This window comes from Clupea harengus, chromosome 19 (genome assembly GCF_900700415.2).
Source record: "Clupea harengus chromosome 19, Ch_v2.0.2, whole genome shotgun sequence".
Classification (NCBI taxonomy): domain Eukaryota; kingdom Metazoa; phylum Chordata; class Actinopteri; order Clupeiformes; family Clupeidae; genus Clupea; species Clupea harengus.
In genome coordinates, this window is record NC_045170.1 from 10,310,444 (window position 1) to 10,336,256 (window position 25,813).

At 45.2% G+C, this 25,813-nt stretch overlaps 1 protein-coding gene across 4 annotated transcripts in view; it reads right to left on the minus strand.

Annotated features, from left to right (window-relative positions):
- Positions 1 to 25,813, minus strand: part of csmd3b (CUB and Sushi multiple domains 3b) — a 363,440-nt gene that overhangs the window by 205,015 nt on the left and 132,612 nt on the right. For 3 of the 4 annotated variants that reach the window (XM_031585977.2, XM_042710744.1, XM_042710745.1), the window contains one exon: positions 16,142 to 16,349. In XM_031585977.2, the coding sequence (XP_031441837.1) occupies positions 16,142 to 16,349 (208 nt within the window). The remainder of the gene's footprint in view (positions 1 to 16,141; positions 16,350 to 25,813) is intronic. The other variant, XM_031585978.2, reaches the window with a different exon arrangement.

A 25,813-nucleotide genomic window follows, 5' to 3' on the forward strand; every position in this document is an offset into this window, starting at 1 on the left:
AAACAATTTACAAATATCTTCAAAAGGCTGTGTCTTTTACTATTCTTAACAATGCTGCTCCACTTCAGCTCAGTCTCGGAATACAAGTATATTTCCGTAGCACTTTACTCTACAGATCGGTAATAACTGGGTAGCACCGTGGTAATAAGTGGGTAGTCATGGTAACAACTCATAACAACCCACAGAAGAACTTAATAGTTGTTTCTAAAAAAGTATCCAATTATATTATATTATATTGTATTATATTACTGATAAGATGCAACCCACAAAGAACTTAATAGTTGTTTCTAAAAAAGTATCCAATTATATTATGTTGTATTATATTACTGATGAGATGTAAATATATAATACAGTATGCATGATACCAAATATTTCCACAAGGTGTTGTAATATGTGTTATAATGCATAGATGAGATGCAAAAATCAGACGCAGTAATGTCAACAGTAATCAGTAACCAGTGGGCATCACAATGCTGTTTAGAGACTAGGACAAGAAGTCAAGACAATGTAGTCCATGGACCCTTTACCCAATTTTCCACATCAGTGAACAATTACTGCAGCAATAAGGCACGCTATAATTTTGACCACTCTTTAATTAATAATTATAATATAATGACAATACTGTTGTCCCTCTTGGTGTAAGGTGACCCAGTGGGTATAATTAGTTATTTCTGAAATGACACCCTCCGTAGACTGTGCATATGTCACATTGTTCTATGGCAGAGGCAACCATGAAATGAAGTGTCAACAAGACGACACTAAAGCATTCGTTCTGTGGTACGGCTATAAAACTAAGACTTCAGATGCAGCCGACGCTGACCTTCAAAGGCTACTTGAGTGACACTGCAGGTAGCACACACCAGCAGTACATTGAGGCCACCACTGGCACCTAACTCCTCAAGGGTCTGTGTGAGCTGAGTTTAGATGGCTAACCCTCTGATCTTGCCTCTAATGGGACTTGAATACAACCTGCTATTTCTTTCTCTCCCTCTCACCGTCTCTCTCCTTCCCTTTATCTCTGACGCACATACACACTTTTCTATACGCTTTTGTTAAGCAAATACTGACAGAAATGCAAACCGCTGTATTGATGTGCTGTTTCAAGTTTTTGTCTTCCTCCATATTGTGTGACAGCCTTCAATGGCCCTCTCTCTCATACACATGCCCATGAGCTGAGGTCTAGGTTTCTCCCTCCCATCGTCTTCCCCGTCTTCTTCTCTCTCTCTCTCTCTCTCTCTCTCTCTCTATCTCTCTCTCTCTCTTTCGCTGTGAGCTGTAGCCGTGAGCCCCTGTAATGATTCCTGGCGTGACCCTCATGGCGTTCTTTAGCCGAGAGCTATCCCCTGCCTCTAATGCCGCGTGGCCTCCACAAGCCGCCCCGGCTCAAAGGTGACCAGGCCACTCAAGCCAGTCAATCCCCTGCCTTACAGCCCTCCAAAGCCATCCGGCCCTTAGCAGATGACCTGGTCCCCTGTAGCATCCATTTCAGTGTGAAGGACTGAGTGCACACTGTGTCCACATGGAAAGAAAGAGAACTTGAAAGAGAGCTGAATTAAACATGAATTCTAATTCATCTGCATGATCTTTGTGACAGCTATGGCAGGTGCATGGAGATGTCATCCATATATGTGTAGTCTCATAGCCAATCAGTGAACACCATTCCCTTTCATTGACCACTTTGTTTGGCCAGTTTTAAAGGATATTGGGAGGTCACTGATTCCATTATTGAATTTCCAATACATTGATTGTTTGGGAAGGGTTCATAGCTTTTGTTTGTTCTGCCTCGGCCCAAAGGGGGTATCTACTGATGAGTCCACTTTACATCCAATTAGACCAAATGGAATCTGGTTGAGAAGCCACTCCAAACTCGAAATCTCTTGAAATTTCAAGAGGCAAACCACTTAATATTACCCGGGACTTCTCAACGCAAACGTCTGTTTTGCAGAGTGCAATAAAGTACGAAAGGTCACGGCTGAAAATAGCACTGACATTCAGATGTATTTTTGGCAGTGTCGAACAATAAGCCTACAAGCCTACAAAACAAGTTAGCATTGGTTTTATTGGACAGAGTAAAGCCTTTGTTAAACTTTGTAGATGGTGAAAACGGAGCAGTTACTTATACTGCTCTCATAACCACCTATGACTACAGTTTAACAAGTTTCAAGTGCAGAAGCCCCATTATCTATTAAATGTTCTAAAATGTAGTAAAAGTACTAAATACGTAATAGTTAATTAATGGATAAGTGCAGCATACAAACACGTGATCAGGCCTTCAGCTTAGTATTCTTCTAATAACATAACAAAGTAATCACTATGCATAGTATAATAACACAGTAATCACTATGCATAGTATAATAACAGAGTAATCACTATGCGTAGTATAATAACACAGTAATCACTATGCATAGTATTTACCAATTCCTTAGGTATAGTGTTTGTGTCATTAAGTGGGACTACTACAGCTTGTGTGAAACGAACGATTGAATCCTTGCTTGGTTGTTTTGTTCAGCTACTTTGTATTCCCTCCACTGAGCTGCCCAGTCTTCATGAAGCTCTTAAGGGTTCCGCTGGAACACCTCCTCCTCCATGTGAGGTCATGGGGATTACATGTGTCTGTGCACATGTGTGATGAGAAGAGCATGGCTGTCAAGCAGAGGTGGCAGCGAGGCATTGCGGCCCGCTACGAGTCCTGACAGGCCAGGACCACCCTGGGGGAACGCTGTCGCCCGGCCATGTGGAGCCTCAACCTCCCCTAACACACACAAACACACACACACACACACACACAGTCACGCACACACACAGAGCTGTCACTTGACCGCATAGAGCCTTAACCCCCCGGCATCCCTCCAACACACACACGCGCACACACACACACACACACACACACACACACACACAGAGCGGTCAACCAAGTGGAGGGGACATCGTCTTAAGTCTTGCCTCTGGATAAATCCCATGGCAAAGCCCTGTTCTGCGCCAGCGGCTTGTGTGTATTGTTTTTCTTTCTTTCCATCATCCACGGGAGCCTTATAGACTCACGAGAGCCCAAGCCTCTTCTACACACATAGAGACACCGCTAGTTCTATTTCACCGACGGAGGTGGTGGCTGGTGGGGATTTTCCTTTCGCCGCTCTGTCGGTCAAAACACAGAGTGTTGGTGTTTGGATCACGGCTAAGGAAGGGGATTAGGGCAAGGAGGGTGGTGGGACGCGAGGGGTGGCGGATCAATCCTTCCACCGTCTGTTGATCACTCCATTGTGGCTTGTCAGGACTAAGGCAGGCAGGCAGTGACAACCTTGATAACACCTGAAGATCAAACGACTAAATCGCTACATCGCCTGTTCTTTAGACGTTTTGGTACTGTTTGTGTGAGGGTGTGTTTCTTAAATGTTCGATATCGCATTTAATTAAACATAATTTGATTCACATCAGAGGGTTTTGTTGTGTGGGCCTTACCCATCCGTGAGAGTTACTTCCCTCCGCTTTGCTTGTTAACTGATGTCTGTTTCGAAGCAAGGGGTGTATGTGAAGCGGGTGAGCTTCAGAACGCCTTGTGCTGTGATATGATTGAAAGCACTGTCCCCCCATTGTCAGCTCCTGAATTATTGTTTCACATTGAGGATCAGGAGACAACAACCTTCCGCAACAATCAATAGCCATGGTAACGCTGCCAAAACATATCTTAATTCCGGCGGCTCGCTGTTGCTCGATGGATGGATCCACAGCCTCTCTCCTCCCTCTCTTTCTCTCTTTGTTCTCTCCTTCACTCTCTCTCTCTCTCTTCTGTCTCTGTCTCTCTCTCTCTCTCTTTCTCTTTTTATTCCTCACCTCGGCACATTGCAGATTGAAGGGATGCGGGTGCCAGAGGCAGCTGCCACGTATTTGTAATATTTCGCTTGTTTCTCTCTCCCTCCTGTCACCTGCCGCACCTAGGGAGGCCGCCATTTCCCTGCCTGACTCCTGCCCGGACATGGCACACAGCCCGAAGGTGGGGACACAAAGGAGCGTGACAGATGCCGCTGCCAGAGCTTACTTTCTGGATGATTCTTCTGTTCCTGGATGTTTCAGTCTCTTTGCTTTTGGAGCATACGACACTTCATGATGAGGTTTAACAACTTCATGGTGAACAATTATAGACAATGAGAGCACGACATTACGTGTGTATGTGTGAGTGTATGTATTTCATGTGGTTTGTGTATGTGTGTGTGTGTGTGTGTGTGTGTTTTTTTATGTGGTTTGTGTGTGTGTGTGTATGTGCGTGTGTGTGTGTTTGTGTGTGTCTGTGTGCATATTGGTAGGGGCTTGGAGGGTATAATATAACCAGTTGTTAGTCTAGATGTTAGATTAGAAAGGACGGAGTTTAGCAGGGAATTATTCAATCATTTTCCTGACATTGAGGAATGACTTGGCCGTAAATCACCATGCCAACTATAGGGTCTCCATTAGCATCGACTGCCATTTGCTAACATTAATTCAACAGCTCCAAGGCATCCATGCTCTTTGGTAAACACTTGGCATACCAATATGGCCAAAAAAATGGCTGTGAGGCATGTGCATATCATTACATGGATCTGTCTTCCATTCTAATGCCTTGAACCCAATGTGTGATGGAAAACTACTTAGGATACCTAAGTGCTTTAATTGAGGCACAAATTGATTCATAATTGGTCAATTTTGCCATTACCCAGTGTCTTAATGAGTGAGAATATTAGCGAGCAACCAGAGCAATCTGATGAGCTAATGCAATTTTCCACTCACATTTGTAATGGAATTCTATGAGGAAGTGAACAGGCAGCCTTCCTGTATATCACATTTTGGGTTCTTACATAAAGTGGGGTGTTTTCCGTTCTGTAAACATGGCAATGATGGCAGGGAACTTTCCATGAAATATTCATGGGGTTGGGGTGTACATAAAAAGAGTCGGACATTAAATATGTTGAGGCAGAACAAAACAACAGCATTATGGTTCTATTCTGAATTGCCCAGAAGACCATTTTCGCTCTCCCAGGAACTGTGCCCACACTACACACTGTAAACAACATAGAGTCCCTAGTCAAACAGTGGGTTTCAGTGCACAGGCTCATCTTGCCATCATAAAACCTGCCAAAATACCAGCTATTACACTGCTTGCAAAAAGCAAACAGTCAACGAGGTGAACTAATTCCAAAGGTATGAACGCTTTTTTCACTTTTTTTCTGGTTTAAATCTTTTAATATATATACATATATATATATATATATATATATATATATATATATATATATATAATTAATCTGCTTCTCAACCTCTCAATATAGGTCCATCTTTGAGAGATTTGTCATAACTGGCGCTGTTTGGCAGATTATAAAACACTCTCTCTCACACACTCTCTCACACACACACACACTCCCCCTCATGCATGCACACATGCACACACAACCACACACACACACCAGACCTGCTGAGCATCTCAAGTACTTAAATTCTTTAAAAATGCAGACACATGTTCCATGCCTATGCAAACACACGGCACACTCTACTCAAAGCTGGACATGGGCCTCATCCTGTGTTTGAAGAGGACGGTGACTCACACGGTGTGAGCAGTCAAGTCCAAATGGAGTTAAGTCTAATAGCCACAGCAGTGATAAAGCCAACATGCATGAAACATTCTGCTGTCCTTTTGGGGACGGAAATCTGGTCTATCTGGTTTATTTACATTTATATTAGCAAATACCACAGGGCAGTGATAACTGTGATGCACACATGAAAATGTGGCAAAGACATGACAATACAATTGTCACCAAATGTTACTTGAGTGTAATGGCATGGTGTGAGTGTATGTGTGTGTGTGTGTGTGTGTGTGTGTGTGTGTGTGTGTGTGTGTGAGTACACAGATGATGATGACAGAACATCTTCACTCGCCTCCAAGGACATGAAAATGGGCTTGAACTGACAGCTGCCCAGCAAGTTGTGCAGCGAGCCTCTGTGATTAGTCCCATTCAAGAGGCCATCTGTGGACTGGGTGCTGCAGTGCCCCGTCGCCACCACCAGGGCCTCTCTCTCTCTCTCTCTCTCTCTCTCTCTCTCTCTCTCTCTCTCTCTCTCTCTCTCTCTCTCTCTCTCTCTGTGCTTGCAGCGTCGTGCTTGACCATCTGATGTGCTGCTCTGATACAGACCAGTTGTCCATTTTTACGCATGCACACACACACACTCACTCAAATATACAAAAATACACAAACAGACAGGCATACATATGTCCATGCATGCACACGTGCATACACGCACACACACACGCACACATATAGACACACACACTCCCATACACAAAAATACACAAACAGACAGGCATACATATGTCCATGCATGCACACATGCACGGACGCACGCAGGCACGCAGGCACGCACGCAGGCAGGCACGCACGCACGCACGCACGCACGCAAGCACGCACGCACGCACACACACACACGCACACAGCGTTGCTTATAATGACAGGAACATTTGTCAGCACTAGGCCTTCTTAACTATGTGCGAGGCAAGATCAGCAATCACTGATCAAATCATGCTAAACCGTTTTTGCATTACTCTCCATCTTTCTATTTCTCCTCCTTGAACGAGTGAATAGACACAAGTGAGTGAGGCGGAGAGAGAGAGAGAGAGAGAGAGGGAGAGAGAGAGAGAGAGAAAGGAGGAGATGAAACCTCTCTCACCTGCCTCCACTCCCAGTCTGTGCAGATGAGGTGTGTGGTGTGGCGGAGGGCCGTGCAGACGCTGTATGGTATTTATACTGAGTCCCATCACGCCTGTCTGAGCAGCAGCCATTTTCTTTCTCCATCCCTCCCTCTCTCGCTCTCTCTCTCTCTCTCTCTCTCGTACTCTCACTATCTCTCTTGCCGAACCACTCTCACACACTTTTTCCTCGCTTTCCATCTCTCTCCGTCTCCCATTTCCCTTTTCTCACTGATTCTTACGGCCTCTCTCATCTCTGTTCCTACATCCCCCATCTCTCTCTCTCTCTATCTCTCTCTCTCTCTCTCTCTCTCTCTCCCTCTCTCTTCCCTTCTCCCTCTGTCACAGCCCGAACCAATAACTCTCATGTGGCTCCAAATGAAATTCATTCCCCTGACCGAGTGGCCATGTCGTGAGGCTTGTGTGCACACGTCGTCCCCGCCGCTGGTGGGCACAGAAGCAATCAGAGAAGGGAAGCCAGGCTGCTGATTTTATTATTTCAGGAGTGAGATGGGTGGGTGAAGAGAGGCATCTTGCTTGTGGCTATGCAATGCACTTTAAGGAAAGAAAAAAGGCACCACACAACAAGAATCCCTAACTGCAAACCAGGTTCCTCAGAGCTGGGAGGGCGTTGGTGACGAAGACTCCACTCTGGAATTAAAGTACACCGGTAAATGTTTGAGAGCGAAAGTGGCATGCCCGGGGACTGTACAATGCCATGGTGCCATTGCGAAGTTAGCGCTGTGTAAAGACCTGAGGCTAACACAATGCTAAGGAACGTCTGACGGAAAGCACTGACAGTTTCAAACGGGATTTCAAGTTGAACTGAAAATGATTTAGAACAATGTAAAGCGCCGGTCTCCAGATCAGATCAATAGAGGTGCTGGACAAGGCTTGCGGTGGTGGATGTAAGTGAGGTGTGGAGTGTGTGATCAATATCAGAGGGCCTGGCGGGGTCGCGGGGTGGCAGGGTCGCGGTGAGTTACGAAGCGGAGTGTCGTAGGGTCAGAAAAACATCTGCAGCCTGACAGAGGTGCCGTGACCCAGCAGACCTCTTCAACCCTCCCGCAAGCTAACTCAGGGCTAGATACTGCACCGCACACAGAAAATATATCACAGCTGACAGCTCTCACTCTCACTCTCATTCTCTCTCTCTCTCTCTCTCTCTCTCTCTCTCTCACTCTCATTCTCTCTCACTCTCTCTCTCTCATTCTCCCTCTCTCTCTCATTCTCTCTCTCTCTCTCTCTAAATCACTCTTTCTGCATCTAGAATATGTCGACGCAAACCCATAGTGAGTGCAACCACCGGTGCAGCCATGTTAGGTGCGCCGTACGGTAATCGGGAATTATGTGTGCATAAATGCTGGGTTTGGATCGGCTCATGCTAATGACATGGTGGAGCAGTCTCTGCCAAAAGCAGGTTGAACACGGCTGTATCTGGCGGCAGGGAGGAAACTCCCCCCATGTCATGTCGCCGCCGGCACGAGACCCAGCGCAAAAAGGTTTCCTGTGAAACAAGAGGCCTGGCATTGCCGCGGTAATTGCTTTGGCTGGAACCCGTGTGGGGCGTGCGAGACGCTTTCAAGCACGAGGTGGCTTTGCATCTCTAAATGCAAATTGATATATAATGTATATGTGCTAGCATGATATATGTGTATACAGTATGTGTGCATCCATGTTTGTGCGTATGAATGTGTGGGAAGTTGTTTGCATTTCTTGCACTGTTGATGTCGTCTTCGGATGTCGTTTTGACCTATTTAGAAGCATATACATTTGTGTCTGATTCTATGCGATTGCCTAATGTTTCTGTGTTGAGCCAGTTAGAAGCATTTATTATACGAGATCTGTGTCTGATTCCATGTGAATGCCTAATGTATCTGCGTTGACCCAGGAAGAGAGTCAGGGATATCACTGCACTTCTATGTGCTACAACAGAAGAGGAGAAGAAGACTCCGCTGATTATAGCCTGGGAGAGGGGGTTAGAGAGCAGAGGAAGAGTGGGCCCTCTTTGGGGTGACTGGAGGGCGGACGAGTGGGGGTCCTTTTGAAGGACACAGGACCTGGGGAAGCAGCGGCGGCTGTTCCTGCCAGACGAGGCTGCTGTCCAGCCTCCTTATCTCTCTGCTTGGCACACCTGACAGGACCTGGTCGCCTGCCACCTCCACTTTAGCCACCACCCCCTCACCCCCACCCCCCCCACACCTCCCCACCCCAACCTCACCTCACCTCACCTCCCCCCTCCACTCCTCTCCACTCCTGATGGCTGTGTGGACGCTGATAAATGCCCTGGCTCTGGACAGCCGCGCCAATTGAATGTCACAAGTTTGAGCGGAGCACTTTCCCTTTCCGCTAACCACTTTCAGGTATGGGAAGGACGGCAACTTTAATGGATTTTCCACTTAGCTTTCCCTCTCTCTCTCTCTCTCTCTCTCTCTGTGTGTGTGTGTTTATGTGTGTATATATATGTGTCTGCGGGAGTATGTGTTCCTGTTATCCCATCAGCTTGTGTTTAAAAGTATGAATGCGCTTTAAGCAGGCAGTGATGAACAGCATGTTAGTAATCTACATGCGTTCAGGGAGCAAGTGTCAGTTTGTGAAAGTATGAGACGTGGGGGCAAAAGTGTGTGCTCGAGCGTGTGTGTGCTTGTGTGTGTGTGCTCGTGTGTGTGTGCTCGTGTGTGTGGGCACCCATGCATGAGCACTCCACACACTGCAGGGTGTTTAGAACAACACACAGCCGACCGCAAGGTGTTTTGTAAGCTGTGCACACACGAACGCGTGTCCTCATGCGCATATATGCAATGCATGCCATGTGTACTTATAGAGTATTTGCGTGAGTTTATCTGCAGCTTCATCTGTGTGTGCTAACGAGTCTCTCTGTGTGTGTGTGTGTGTGTGTGTGTGTGTGCGCACGCAAGGGTGAGTATGAGGCATAACTCTCAGATCCAAACAGTCCAAGGTCACAGTGGAGAAACTTCCTGCTCGGGATGCTGCCTCCATCCTGGCGCGCTAGATTTCCCTGAAGTGCACGTCAAGGAGCGTGCCAGCGAAATTGATTGGAACGTGGAATGCATAACATTTGTCGTGATCGTTGCTCAATTCACCGCTTCCCTTCGCTTGTTTTGTTGCTCCTCTCTTCCCACTCAGCCTCAGCCAAAGAAAGTAACACAGATGTGCACAAATCATGTACAACAACCCCCCCCCCCCCATACACACACACACACACACACACACACACACACACACACACACACACACACACACACACACACACACTCCTCTGTGATGTGCGTGAGAATGTGAAGTGGCAGTGCTCTCTAATGGGATGTTTATGGCAGGATTTGCAAGTAAATGCCGGCGCATGAAACACTGGCACAGCCTGGCATGTCATCTGGAGGCCGCTGGATATCATTATGCACACGCACGCACCCAGCACAGCACAACCCCCCCACCCCCCCCCACCACCGCACATACACACACACACCCACAGACAGATACACACACACACACAGACAGATACACACCCCCCCCCACACACACACACACACCGACAGATACACACCCACACACAGACACACACAGACACACAAAAACATCCACAAACTCCGAGAGTGGAAAGAGGAGGAGGAGGAGGAGAAACAGAAAAAAAGTGGAGTGACAGCCACTTTCATAATCTCCCCAAAAAGAGATTAGATCTCCGAAATTGGCCTGGGGTCAACCGCTTCGCCGGGGGGGGGGGGAGCGAGGTATCGTCACAGCCATGTCACTTTCAGCCTATTAGGAGGCATGCTGTCTGGAGCTCTCGGAGGGGACTCCAGGGCTTGTTTAAAGGCTGGGCTAATTGTCTTTGTCCCGCTGTATTTGTAGGGATAATGTCGCCTGGCTCCGTGGCGACTGTTACCATTGGCAACATGAAGGCTTCGGTGCTGGTGTTTTAAAAAGCTCTCTCCGGCTGCAGTCCACATTTCAGGGGGCAAAGAGAGACCGAGGAAAAGAGAGGGAGTAGGAGTGAGAGAGGGAGAGAGAGAGAGAAAGACAATGAAAGAGAGAGAAAATGAGAGAGGAGGAAGAGAGTCTAGACTTCCTCCCTCATTCACAGGATAGTGGAGGAGAGCCACATTTAATCATCCACCAATTTCGACACTCAACCTGGTGTGGTAGCTCTAAGTCTCTATATCAGATAATAGATACACTAATAGATGCACTCTGACAAAATTCTCAAAAAAGATAAAAATTGTCAGAGTGAGCAGTTTTACTCACCAATTTACAGCTGCTGGTCAAATTCCAAAATGTCTGACTACAGGCTTAAAGTACCTCAAGGCAACATCAAGTCAGGCCCAGATAAGCACTTTTTGCCATACTGTAAGTGCTTGTTCATGAGTCTTATATGTAGTGGACCCAGGTTCAATTCTAGAGTATTTCTCTGGAGAGGTTGAGATTAGGTGAAAGAGTGAAAGAGTGGGGAAAAGAACTGAGTGCCCATGCTGCACACATACAAAATCAGCCTCAGTGCAAAGCATCACCAGTAATCCTGTGGGGCACTACCCATAAAATATAGAGTGGCTATTGGATGGCCTAATGGTTAAATCAGTAGACCAGTGATCTTGATATACGGAGGCTGGACAGGAAAGTTGCAGGATCGAAACTCAGCCAGACGGAGATTTTAGTAGTTGTCTTGTCCCTTTAAATTTATGTTTTATTTTAGCCAGTGAGGATATATTTCTGTAGCCCAGGGTCCCAGGTGAAACTACACATTAGGCCACACTAGTTGTGAGTGTGTCATGTTGCAACTAAAAACATACACTTCAGCACCATGGACAGTGCATGAAAACGCCGTAAACTTCAGGACCATGGACAGCTCCGGACAGAAACACAAACTTCAGAGCCCGGGGTTAACACTATGGACAGTTCAAGGCAACAATGTAAACTTCAGCATTAAATAGCATACAACATGGAATGGTGCCAATAGTATGATCAAAAAGCAATGTCATTTTCTCTCCAGCAGTCTTGACATCCACTGCCCATTAACTAACCCCTGGTGTATTACTTACATGTGCAGCACAATGCACTGGCCAGTGGGGGGATGTGAACTGTTCCACTCCTTGAAATCCTATTCGATTACCGTGTCGCCCCAGCTTGACCCTGCTAATCACGGTTAATATGCCTGACGCTCACAAACGATCCGGGCGGACAGGCATGATCTAACCCCATCATCGCCAATCAGCGGCAGGGAGAATGCTAATTGAGGCTAATGCAGACCTACTGTACACCAACATGTGTCTCTCACGTCCAGCTGGTTAGCCGACGACCTCCGACCTTGTGTCTGCCTGTGTTACCTGACAGGGGCTGGGCTTGGAACACCCGGTCTGCAGCTTGGCCCCGGCGCTAGCTAGCGTTAGCCATAAAGCATGAAGCATAACCCATAAAGCGCTGCATCTTTTGCCTCTCCTGTCCAGTTGAGTCCATAGCCCCCAACCTGAACAAGCCATTTGTTTGAGCCATGGCAGTGTGGGCACATTTAAATCATCCCTGGACATGTTTTCTCATTCACTTTCACACGCCCTTTTGCCCACGCCACATCTGCCTGCGGAGCCTGTCTGTGGATGATCTAAGGAACCTGTCTCCAGGCCCAGGCTCTTTGACTGCCCACAATGGGGTCAGATGGGCCAGAAAAAAAGGCCGCCGGATCCTTTCAGACAAAGCTAGACACACACACACTGTGCTCTCTCTATCTCTCTCTAATACACATATATGCAACATGCAGGAACACAGACACACATTCACATTTCTATTTAAGAGACACATACACAGAAACACACAGACAAGCACTGAGCAGAGGCTTCATGAAACTTCATTTGGTCTGAGTAAGACTAAAGAGAAGAACCATAGGCACAGCTATTCATTCATATGTCAAAGATGACAGGGCAAAACATAAAAGCCATCCCCTTTATACAAAACATCTCTTTCTCTCTCTCTCTCTCTCACACACACACACACACACACACACACACACACACACACACACATACACACACACACACACCATTGTGATGTCTATTCTGTGGTTCCCTTTTATACTAGTCTCTGGTCTGAGAAACTCTTCTCCTTTCCCCTCGGTTTCCCAGCCAGAGACGATGCTATGACTTCCCACTTGACTGCTTTCTCTCGCACTCTTTCAATCTCTCTTCAATCCCCTTTTCCCTCTGTTGTTGTTTTGTCACCTGTGACACTGGAGCAGTAACGTTGACGTTGGTGGTCATGGCAGAAATGAACGCGCCGCTGGGACAATGTATTGCGCGTTCTTTTTTGAATTTGTAACCACAAAAAAAAAAGCCCTCGTCACGCACAGACACGTGTTTGATGACCAAAAATGTGTTTCTTTGTTGAGGCTGTTGAACTTTGTTGAAACCCCGTCGCAAAACAATGCAGTCGTGACTGAGAGTTCACGGCGCTGATCCAAATGATCTTCTGGCTTCACACCCAATTTCACCTTTGAATAACTGTCATTGTTTTATGATGTTTGTGCTCCACCAGAAGCTCCCGAATCAAAATAACGAGAGTGGGCTTTTATTCAACTCCTTATACCCACAGCCGGCTCCACAGCACACCACAGGCACTTAATGTGGCCAGTTAAGCTCACAATGACTGCTATAAATTTGGAAACGAACAGGAGGAAACCAACCAAAAAATCCATCTCCCAAGCACACATCAACACAAACCCAAATAGCATTTGATTCTTCAACAGATCAGAGCTTGAGCCCTTTCAGACTCAGGAAGGTTTTCAACAGATACAGACACATCACCTATACAGAGTCATACACAAGGGGAATGCTGCTGGTGTCCATAAAGGGAGATTTGTGTTTCTATAATCTGTAACAGTAGAGAAGTACAGAACCTGAGCACATACAGTGATATGAAAGGCATTCTTCTATACAAGTAAACCTGCATTCCACACACACACACACACACACAAACAGAAAGAGAGAGAGAGAGAGACATACATATATATATATATATGTAGAGAGAGAGAGAGACAGAGAGAGACAGAAAGAGAGAGAAGAGAGAGAGGAGAGAGAGGAGAGAGAGGGAGATAGAGAGAGAGAGAGAGGGAGAGAGAGAGAGAGCCAGGAGCACAAACAGTGACTACTTCAGTAAATAACCAGACAAAATGAAACTGCTAGTTTAACAAAAAGGGTGGGCAGATCTCGGCCCCCTGAAGCCAGCACGTGTGCATGGGCAGAGAGCATAGCATTAGCATAGCATTAGCTAGCCACTCTTTAGATTTGTGCATGGGCAGAGAGCATAGCATAAGCATTAGCTAGCCACTCTTTAGATTTGTGCATGGGCAGAGAGCATAGCATAAGCATTAGCTAGCCACTCTTTTGTAGGGGCTGGCTATGGTCTCTTCTGCCTGGCTAATTTAATTGGCTTATTCATTATATGGCTAGGTTCCAGAGCAGCGAACGACAGGGAAAAAAGAAAAGGGAGAGAGGGAGAGTAAATAAAGAAAATGAAAGGAGGAGAGAGGGGCGAGGAACAAAGAAAGCCAAAGAGGAGAGTCAGTTATAGGAAATAAAAATATTAACTACTGTATGTGTGAAAGCATTTTTAACAGCAAGCACAGACAGTGTCATTGATGTGAAGGAGCAGTCTTGTATAGCACTCCTGACTGCTTTGCCTGCAGTCATGTCCACAACCTAGCAGTTTTGTATACTTGTATAAAAAATATTCAGATTGTTGCCTGATGTGTGATTAATGAAGCCAAAAAACACGATTCAGGTGTGAATAATATTAAGTGATTGAATGGGTGAGAGAGACAGAGGGTAGGTGAGTACATTTGCTGCTTAAATGGTTATATTTGGGGCCAGGTGTGGTATTTCACATCTAAATGTCTGATAATCATATTTTGTTATTTTGTCATTTAAACACAATTTAGCACTAAAGGTCAGCAGAGCACCAGTTTGCTGAGTGGTAAGTGAACAGTAAGTAGACATTTTGCAACATTTAAAAGGGTGTGCTTGTGTTACTAGGAACCTTTGAAAGGACACAAACAAATGTGCAGTGAATAGCAGATTAAGCATTAGTGGCATATCAACTGGGATCTCCAGTTTCATAACTAGAGAGGGAGAGGGACCGTTGAGCTTTAAGATGATTGTTGCTGCGGTAAATAATATAAAATAATATTCCGATATCCTATGAATAAACTGTATTGAAATCTGAGAATAATGCATTTTAAAAGACCCCTAATGACTTCCTCTTCTGATTAGCTTTCATAAAGAAGATATCACATATCGTAAGTTTTTATCAGTTCTGAGTACAAATTCGCTACACATCTGACTTAAATATGTCACAAAGTGGCACACTGGTTACAATCAAAATTAGAGGGGCTTAGCTGTAATTAAGATGGCCCCAAACCTGGGTGGACTCAATGATCTTGTGCTTTAAAGTAATAGTATACAATTTGCCACTTTTTTAGGTATGTTTTTTATAGGCAACTAGTGTTGGCATCGTCTTCAAATTCATTTTTAGAGGTATACCAGAGTATACTGTATGTGAAGGACATATTAACACATCTGTCATTCCTGCTGACCACCCAGGCTAAGCACTATGTAATTCCATGGTTCGGGATCGGACCACCCCATGAAAACGTTGATGTACCAACTATAACGCCAAAAGACACCAGTTAAGCACGCTAGCAAGCTTTTACCAGTACCAGCTGTGCCTGCTAGTTTTAGACCAAAACTACTGCTTTAACTTTCATGCTATGGATATTTACACAAGAGACGTTACAAGCAACCTAAGAGAGTTGCAAAAGCTAATAGTTCTCCTAAACAGAGCAATAATTATCCATCCACGCTCATCACTAGTGGCAAATTGGTTTACCGGAATGGCGGCAGGAATCAATAGACTAATTTGAACTCAATCAATAACAAAGATGAAATACTATTATGGTGGGCACATTAGAACATATTAGGCACTTCCATTATGACTAATGTTTACATCTATTTATTCGATTTTCGTGATGGTGAGCATGCAGGTACGTGTTTGCGAACACACAGAGACACACCGACACACACATACGCACTAGTTCACAGCACCATATATAACTGAACACCGCATGCCAAACACAACCAACTCACACTGGTATACTCCTAATTGTAACATGTGCAAAGTGTTGGAGTAGGAAATGCATGTAGTTCACAGTTAGTAACCCCACAACAGAGGGGGTTTATTCGGGTGAGATGAAAAAGCAACCATTTTGAATGTGTGTACCAGGAACTGTATGGTTATGCTACCACTCCAGTGAAGATTCAGGGCTTCATCAGAATGAGCTCAATGAATACACAACCCAGATGAGGCGGAGGCGGTCTTGAGGAGGTATGGGTGGGGTGAGGGTAGGGGTGGGGCGTTTAAAAAAAAAAAAAAACTCACCAAATTGTCGGCGGCTCCGACCCTTCCACCTCCAAGAAATCGTACTTTTCCTCCGTCTGGAAGTCTGTAAAAATGACGGAAATGGTGTCTCCCGGATCAGCAAGTATGGTCCACGTACAGTCCGCATTATTGTAATATTCACTCGGGAAATTGGGACTTGATATGATGCCACTTGAACCCCTCAGAGTATCACCACATGTGTCCTCAGCTGTCAATCAAAATGGAAAAACTTCTGTTAGGAATCGGGCTTCGACTACACAAAAGTATACAGCAGGAAATGACAGCTGAGCCTTTTTGCTTTAAAGATGGCCGCACAGTCTAGTCTGTGCTTGTATGTTTTGTTAATGTATACATTTACATTTACATGTATACAGCCATGGACACTTAGCGTGTGTCGGTCAAATTGGCTTTGAGGCTGCTGCACCAGTCCTCTGTTCGCTGGTGAAATCCCTGCACATTAAGGGGCTTCTCTATTTATATTACCAAGCTTTTAAAACCATATTTCATTCGGCCTTTTTTTCCTCCCCCTGTGCAGTAATGTGAAAACAGGGATGGAATTGACTTGCCGATTTTCATTAATCCAGTATACACTGGAGTCAGATGGAACTGACTTTCGTTAGTCTTTTTTTTTTCTCTGTGGCTCTTTTTTATCACGTTAGGGAGAGCTAGAGGCTTATTATGAGGCTCTCCAGGGCTAGAGGCCATCTCTCATTTGTGCCATCAGTTTTAATGGGCTCCACCAACATAAGGTTCTCGTGAGTAAGGCAAAAAAAAAAAAAGGTCCCAGCTGCATTTCCCAACAGACTCAGAGCTTTGCTCTTGTCTTGTCTATTTCAAGGTCTCCAATTCAATCTGAGAGAGCAATCTCTTTATTTTCCTTTTGAATTTTCTTTAATTAATTGTAATGATTTTCAGATTTTGGATACATCAGGATAATGTACAGATAAAGACACATGGACTAGTCTGTGCACACATGATAAATTATAAACATATAATTTATACAACTCAGCATACGTCCATATGTACATGCAGTTGCATGGTATTGTGCACAGTACCTGCATGCATGTACATAGGGCATATTCTGTAGAAAATGTTAAGTGTTTCTCACAAGTGAGAATCACTTTAGTGTAAGACTAAGACATACCATTGAACGTTCAGAAACAGTACACAGGAATATACATTATACACACAGACACACATTTAGAAACCCACATTGACATGAGCCTTTGCAGGGGTCATGCCAATGTGACAAAGATTTGACAGTGGACATAAAATCTACTCACAAGAGAATACAGTAAGAACACATGCACAAGCATCCACAGAAACTCACAAGACACACACACAAACACATGCTGTTTCACTATTTCACCCACCACACACACACACACACACACACACACAAAGTTTCACGCAGCGAAATATCAGCAAGCACCATCTCGATGACTATTAACCCTTGGGAGCTTCTACTCTAATGTGAACATGGGCTAGTCCTGGTTTAAAGGCTGATTTGATTATGCACTCTAATGACATGGTAAAAAAAAAAATCAGTCCCCTGAAGTCAAACCATTTGTAGTCACAATATCGATACAACCAATATAAACACATGGGATGGCTAATGTCACTGAGCACGTGATTGGCAGACCCATAAAAGTTCCATTACGTAAAACGCACCAAAACCGGAACGTGGCAGGAAAAAAAAGGAGTGGGATGGAGGGTACAAGGGCTGTTAGCGTGAACATTAGCGTCCCTTTCACTGTTCTCTGGAGACCGACGGCTTCTATTCGTTCACTGTACATTCTAGCATGAGGCTGTGTTCACCTGACCCGAATTCCTGAGCAGTGTAAGCGAAATGCAATTTAATCCTGATGTGCCTCAGAAAAAGAACAGAAACACTAACATGCTTTGATGAATATGCTAACACCGGCAGCTTTATGCTTTATGCTAAAGGCTAGAGCTACGCGATAAACACGAGAGGACTGTGCCTGTTATTGAGCGATGAACATTGAGTAGAGAATATCTTATTGTGTGTAACAAATTGACACAACAAAGAGAGAAAAAAAAATGCCCTGAGCACTAACAGAATTGCTGATGTGCCATTTGGCTTCTTTTAGGAGGAACGTCTCCTCCCCAAAAAAGCCTGCGCGAACGCTCAAGGCGTTTAGCTGAGCTACATTAATTGTGACAGCACTATCAAGTCACACACTCACATTATAATACATTGACTCTCAAGTGATGTCCGGCCACTGATAAGTCGGGGAAAGAGGAGGAAGACACTGATTTTGCTCGATCCACCGGCTAGCTCAGCCTTGACATTAGCATTGTAATGCAGCGCCACACGTCTGGTGGACTATGATAAATTCCCTTTAGGAAACATTCTTGTCAGTCATTTGTAAATCAATTCTGCATTTCCATGTTTCTGGTAGGGGTGGCAAAGCCCCAAGAGGAGACCGTACTACCAGCCTCAGCATTCCACTGAAACCCTGAATAATAATCATCAAAACGAGAGAAGAAAAGGAGGGGGGGGGGGGGGGAGAGAGGGAGAGAAAGAGAAAGAGACAGAGAGAGGGAGAGAGAGACAGAGAGAGAGAGAGAGACAGAGAAAGAGAGAGAGAGAGAGAGAGAGAGAGAGAGAGAGAGCGAGAAGAGCGGAAACATTCCGTGGTTGGGTGGGGTGGCCAAAAACAAAAGCTAATCAGCAAAATGTCAGCAAAGATGCTGTGGTGTATGTGAGAGCAACTAACTTTAGGAGATGCCAGGGACACAAAGCACCTCTGCATAGGTTAACAGAGCCACACACACACTCACACTCTCACACACACACACACACACACACACACACACACACACACACACACACACACACACACACACACACACACAGAGTAGCCTAGTTCTATGCCTTATCGACAGCAACATATGGCTTGGTAAACCAAGTGCTTTAAGGGAGGAAGCTGGGATGTGAGGCTCCCCTGGTTTAAACACACACATGGTGGTCTACGTGTGTGTGTGTGTGTGTGTGTGTGTGTGTGTGTGTGTGTGTGATGCCCACAGTAATGGAGGGCCGAGGGCCTGTCATGGCTGTCACATAACAATCAGAAGCAGCCTTGGGGAAGGGCCAGAGCCGCACACAGCAGGCCTAAGGTACCTGTCAGTCACCCTGCTGACATGCTAAACGATGGACCCCTCAAGATACACTTGCTGCAGGAAATGATAAGAATGGAATAAAAACTCATTTAATTTTTGTTTTGTGTGCTTTGTATTTTTTTTCTCTCTCTTAAATATTTAAATCCTATCAAAAGTAAAATCACACAAAAAAAAATTCTGTGACAGACAGTGAGTGGATCATGCCTGTCTTATTTTTATTTATTTATTTACTTTTTAATCCATACGCTTCAGGCAAATTAAGTGGGGATTTTATGGAATGTTATCAGAGTAATTGCAGTGCTGTCCTCGAAATTAAATTACCAGTATCGGACAAAGAGGGTCCCCTAAATTCATGTGCAAGAGTAATCAGTAAAGTGAGGAGGGGGCAGTAGTCAGACGTCAGGATCCATAAAATATGACTCTTTGCTGAATTGAAGAAAACCATTAGTCCTTTTTTTCACAAACAGTGATGGTAGGGGTTTGCAAAACATCATCTGAGCAGTGGGACAGTGTAATTAGTGGGCGTGGTAGGAATTACTGAGAGAGAAATTCTTTTTTTTGGAATAGACAGACCAGAATGGATGTAAATACAATCTTCAATTCAAGAATAAAGTCACTTTTATTGTAGAGCAATGAAGAGGCCATTTACAATAAAAAGAGGCCTTGAGAAACAATGATTGCTATCACTGTCTAGCTTTGATGTAATTTACCTTATTATAATTTAATCTGTAATAATACTGGTATGTGTAATTGTACTGTTGTTTTTTTTTTTTTTCAAAACACAACAGTGCCCACTGAGGAATTTAAATCACAATCTTCTGTCTTATCAATGGATACTACTTTCAATGTTAAATTACCTTCGGTAATGTTTATTTGATAATTTTTCACATTCACGTGTTGAGCTTGCCTTTCGAGCAATTCGGGCAGGACCTCTCTCTGTGTGTGAGTGTGTTTGTGTGTGTGTGTGTGTGTGTGTGTGTGTGTGTGTGTGTGTGTGTGTGTGTGTGTGTGTTTGCATGTGTGTGTTTGCATGTGTGTGTGTGTGTGTGTGTGTGTGTGGGTAATGAAAGAGGTGAAATCTAAGCTGGGCTGAAATGGCGCCCAGTCCCTGTGACGTGACGTGACGGAGGGTGATTGAGAGGCATTGAGCAATGCTGGGGGGACTCAGGACTAATCCAGTCATTTGAAATAAAGAGGGAGGATGAAAATTGGGGAGACGACAGAAAGCCCTGGAGATGTTTGGCTGGAGAGGATGCATGTGAGAGTGAGAGTGAGTGTGTGTGTGTGTGTGTGTTTGTGTGTGTGTGTATGCCTGTGTTTGAATCCCTCTTGAAGGAAGAGGGTTAGTGATCTGACTACTAATCTATCCCAGAGCTGAGCTGAGCAGTGGGAAATGTAAGGGGGGTATTTTGTTCTGCTTTAGGGGGAGGAGGGTGAGAGTCCAAGGTGGGGAATACTCTTTAAAAGTGTAAAAAAAAGGCATCTGTTGGACAGATACAATATTGGTGCAGACTATGGTGGAGAGGGTTCCAGAAAAGCAGGCGGCCAGATCAAAAGCCCTTTGAATGCCTCTGGAGGAGAGGTCTCACAGTCCAACACAATGGCTTGGCTGTGGATCACACACACACACATATATATACACACACACACACTGAAATATAGGGTAGAGAGCCTCTATGACGGGTGCCTCCACAATCTTTGGCCCTGTGCCTCGCCCCGGTGGTGCCTCGGATATGTCCACTGCGGTGGGGGAATTGAACTCTTATCCTGTGCCAGTGTCCATTGTTGCAGGACCCTATCGCGGGGCTGCACCGCCGATTGTTCCCCGGATGTTCTCGGGGACTGAGGTCACAGTCTGCGTGACACACTCGGTCTGGTACATCCAGACCCTCCAGGAAACAAGGATCCTTATCAAAAACAACCATTAAGGGATCGATGCTTCCTCGCCACCAGGCAAGACATGACTCCACTGCCAACCCAGTGCAGCACGCGGGAACACAAGCCAAGAGTCCATATATGTGGTTTCTGAAAAACCCACCAACAGTTAGATTCAATTTCAGTGCGATGCATTAATCCAAAATCCAATATCAAATAGATCTAACCTTGATATTCCCGAGCACGTTCTCGTCTTAATGATCATTTAGTAAATATTGCTCCCTCTTCTATTTTTTTTTTTTTTCATCCGTCATTAGCAATTACTGGATGAACGGCTGAAGTGTTTGGCCTTAAACAAGCATGGTATTGGAGCGGTTGACCTCAATTTAGAGCTGATTTTACCAGATGCCATACCAATAAACCCAGGCAGCTGTTCCCATCACTAAATTTTTTTTTGACATTTGGCCCAATTAGGAATTATTGAGGCAGTGGAGGAGTCTAAATGAGCTATAACTGGAAACAAACAAGGATACAGCACACCGCAGCTGGAGCTGACCCGAGCCAAGATGGACTCCATTCCTCCGCCGTCTCAGGCGCGGAGACCTCACGAGCTCATGATACTCCACTCAGTGCCCTCATGATCCTCGTGGCCTTCTATTGATTATTTCCTTTCGGGTCAGTGTTGCAGAGGGAAATAAATGCACATGTCATTGAGAAATCTTGTCCCCAGGGAGGGGAGTGTGTGTGTGTGTGTGTGTGTGTGTGTGTGTTTGTGTCTGTGTGTGTGTATACAGGGGGGGGGGGGGGGGGGTTGCAGCAGGCAGTCTTGAGGCAGATTTGTCAAGCGTTATTCCATTACGGTGGCCATGAATATGTTTCTGTTTGTTCAGCGATCGTGTCCTCACAGCAATTACTACATCTGTCTCTCACCCCCCACAAGAAGTAGGTGAAATATGACCTGCCTTGCAGTAAAGTTTGTTGGTACATTTTTTTTTTACTCTTTTCTTTTTTACCTTTTTAGATGAAATATAAATATGTCAGGGGGAGGGAGGGAGAGAGAGAGAGAGAGAGAGAGAGAGAAGATGCAGGAGGATGAAGGGGAGTTGATTGCCTAGTCTCAGGTGGGTGCTCCACGGAGCGTCTGTAAACCCCCCACCACCACCACCAAGTAAGTGTTGCCACGCCCGTTCGCGGCAGAGGGGCTGCAAATGTCACCACTGACAACTCTAACAAATGCTCACATGAAAAGGCATTTTTATGCTTGGGAGCTCGCTGGGACACAAACACATTCTAACTTCTCTTCTCCGCAGAGAGTACTTCTGGCAAAATCAATGATTATGATGCGAATAGCCAGAAAGGAGAAGTTGTGCACTGATGCACTGGAATGAGTTTGTGTAAGGAAGCAGAGTCGTACATATAGGTTTGTTGAGTTGGGGCTGGTTCCCATGTCATATGTGTGTGTGTGTGTGTGTGTATGTGTGTATTTGTATGATGGCTGCAAAAATATTCATACCAGAAATTTAGTTTTTTCTAGAGCTTCAGAAAGAGTACTGCACAGGCCTTCCAGAAATGTCTAGCCACCATCGAGCAATAGGTCTGTCAGTGAGTTTGAAAGACGCAAAAAAAAAAAAAAACAACAACAACAACAACAGAAAAACCAAACTAGAGAGCAGCACCTGAGCAGTCTGTAGAGCCCGTAGCCCCCCACAACAAACTGCCAGGCAGCACATAGTGGACGTCCACTTACATCAATGTCAGGCCTTTGCAGGGAGCCATGGCGGAACAGTGATACAAATGTGAGGACAGGGACGGTGAGTCCAGGGCCAAATCGTCCCGCTCCCGCCGGCCCGCTCCATTCATCACATGGCTGCTTGGGGGATCTGCCACAAATGCTTCATGTCAAAACAAAGTCGACCAAGACCGGCCGTAATGACTCCGGCGCGCCGCGGCCTCCCAGAGCTGACCGGCAAGCCATGCATTAAAGCTAGCGAGCTAGCGCCGCGCGTGAGAGGGAGCCAACTGCTCATTTATTTCACATAATGGGAATGCTGGGGTGGGCCGTGGCAATGATGACATGATCTAGGGGGGCAGGGGGAGGGGTGAGTGGATTTGGAGCGCGGCAGCAGGTCCCCGTTCGCATTCATCTGTGACAGGGCTGTGACTTTTTCTTTTTTGGGTTGCTGTCCCGTCCCGATTGAGGACTGGGGGTGGGAGTCGGGGGGTGAAGGGGAGATGGTTATGGAATTAGCAGCTCCATATTTCATGAGAGTGACTCTTTTGTTTGGGGATTTTTCTCACCCTGAAGGCAGTGTCTGATACAAAAGAGAAAAAAATGAAGCTGAGAGCTGAGTAATCACTCTGGAATAATTCCTAAATGAGGAAAAGGGCTGGGCTCAGCAGGCTTCTGAGGAGTCTGTGGTTCTGAGGCTGCCTTGCCTATGAGACTGCCCCCCCCCCCAACCCTTCGCCCAACCTCCCCCCCAGTGCAACCCCCCCCCCCCCCTCCATCGTAATAACATCATCAGTGCTTAAACTATGCAATCAGGGGAGGCAGTGGCCTTGCTATTGATAATCAACAAATGCGACGCACGTTCAATTTTAATCGAGTTAATCCACTAAAGAGCAGCGCCATCACGGCACCCCCCCATCCACCACCTCACCCCTTCCGCTACACACATCACACAATAAAACACACACACACACAAAACCTTCATCGGCAGCCTCTAAAAAAAAGGTGACTAAAATGCCTGCCGCTGTGTCGACGGAGCACAGTCACGCTCACTTGAGAGCGTGTGGTGTCACTCAGTACACTAGAGGCGGTTCAGGAACTTGGTTAGAGGGGGAGTAAGGGATGGGGAGAAGGAGGGGGGTGGGGAGGTGGGGGTTGAGTCTCTTCCTGCAGGCACCAGTTAACTCCTCATTATCATATTGCGCACTGTTACGGAGTTACCAATCCAGTGCAATTAAAGGCTGGAGAGTCTCAGCACTTAGTTCAGATGACAGTAACATTTGCTTTGCCAGTGGTCCTTTAGCCTGCGGGAAAGAGAGAGAGAGGGAGATATGGAGAAATGGAGAGAGGGAGGGAAAGAGGAAGGGAGGGTGGAGGATGGGAAAATGTTTTCCTCCTCCTCCTTGCCCTCCTTATCTTCCAATGCCGTTGTTGACTTGTTTAGCCTTACCACGTTGATATTGATGTTATTATTATCTCAGACCCGAATCGCTAAGTAAGTTTATGACACCTAGGTGACACCACCTTATTTTTTGCCATATTATCCATCAGTGTTGAATAGATATTTGATGAAGTAAATCGGGTTAAACTGAGCCTAATCCATTTCTCTTGACCACCCCTCGTGAGACAACTGCACTTAGTGACAACAGCCGACTCCGTCTACGATTTAACCCCTCATCAATCTCGAAGCTTGGGGAAAAAGGAGAGGAAGAGAGAAAAAAACCTGCTCCCCTTCCAACATCTGTTAATTAGCACACTTAATTACGAGCTTAGCCCTGGCCGTCAGGAGCACAATCCATCCTGCAGTAAAGTAATTAAAAGACACAGCAAATATTCACAGTCACCTCATCGAGTGAGTGGGGTACCAGCTGAACAGGGCTAACAAAAAAAAAGGCCAAGCCTTTTTGTACGGCTGGAAGAAAGGTAGGTGTTGTTCATTAAACAGACACAGGAAGAACAGAGTGTTTAAATAAGGCTCTGTATCACCATTAATAGATGCAGTTAAATCAGCAGGTTATATACTATAACCCTCAAAGTAGACACAGCGTGCCAAAAAAGAAATTGTTTCAAAATGATAGATTGATTACCGAAAGAGAGATGACATTAAATGTCATTATGTTTTAAGGTCAATCTATAAAATGATATGTTGATGTTTAATGTCAGGAGGGTGATATGGAATGAATGATGGAATTAACAATTTTTTTGCTTGCTACACACAATGGACAACTTCAATAAAAATACCAAAATAGTATGACATATGGAAGCAGATGAAAAACTGGAACGAAGTTCAGAGAATTTTAGGGAGAAGCTCGCTCATCTCAAACTAATGTGAACATTTTTGATACCATAAATGGCTGGAATTAGTATCTAAAATTCGGCAATACTTTGACTCATTCATGATTCTGTGTGATTTTGTGTGATTTGATACATAACTCTGTCTGATCAGATTAATGATTCTGTGTGATCTGATTCATGATTTTGTGTGTTCTGATTCACGATTCTGTGTGATCTGCTCACTGTTTGTCTAGTCACCCCATAATATTAAGACCAAATTAATTAAATCACTTTAGTACATCAAAATCAATCCCAAAAGTGTCTCCATTATTTTGGGTCAGTATACATACATTCATATGCACTCATTTAATACAGAATAGCCAAAGAACATTTTGGCTTGATGGCACCACATGGAATGCCATGATTATAATAAAATGCCACCTTGACTTGGCTTGAAATACTTCTCAAACTCTCTTTGACTCTACTGACAATCTCCATCGCCCCTTCTCTTGGGCATGATCTAAATCTAAATGAGTGGGTGTGGGAGGACGGTGGGATCATGGACAAGTAATAATGCTGTTGTTCGTCCCCGCCATCCATCCATCTGTCAGTGGGGGCTGACAGGGTCTGTTGGTCACGGACGGAAAGCC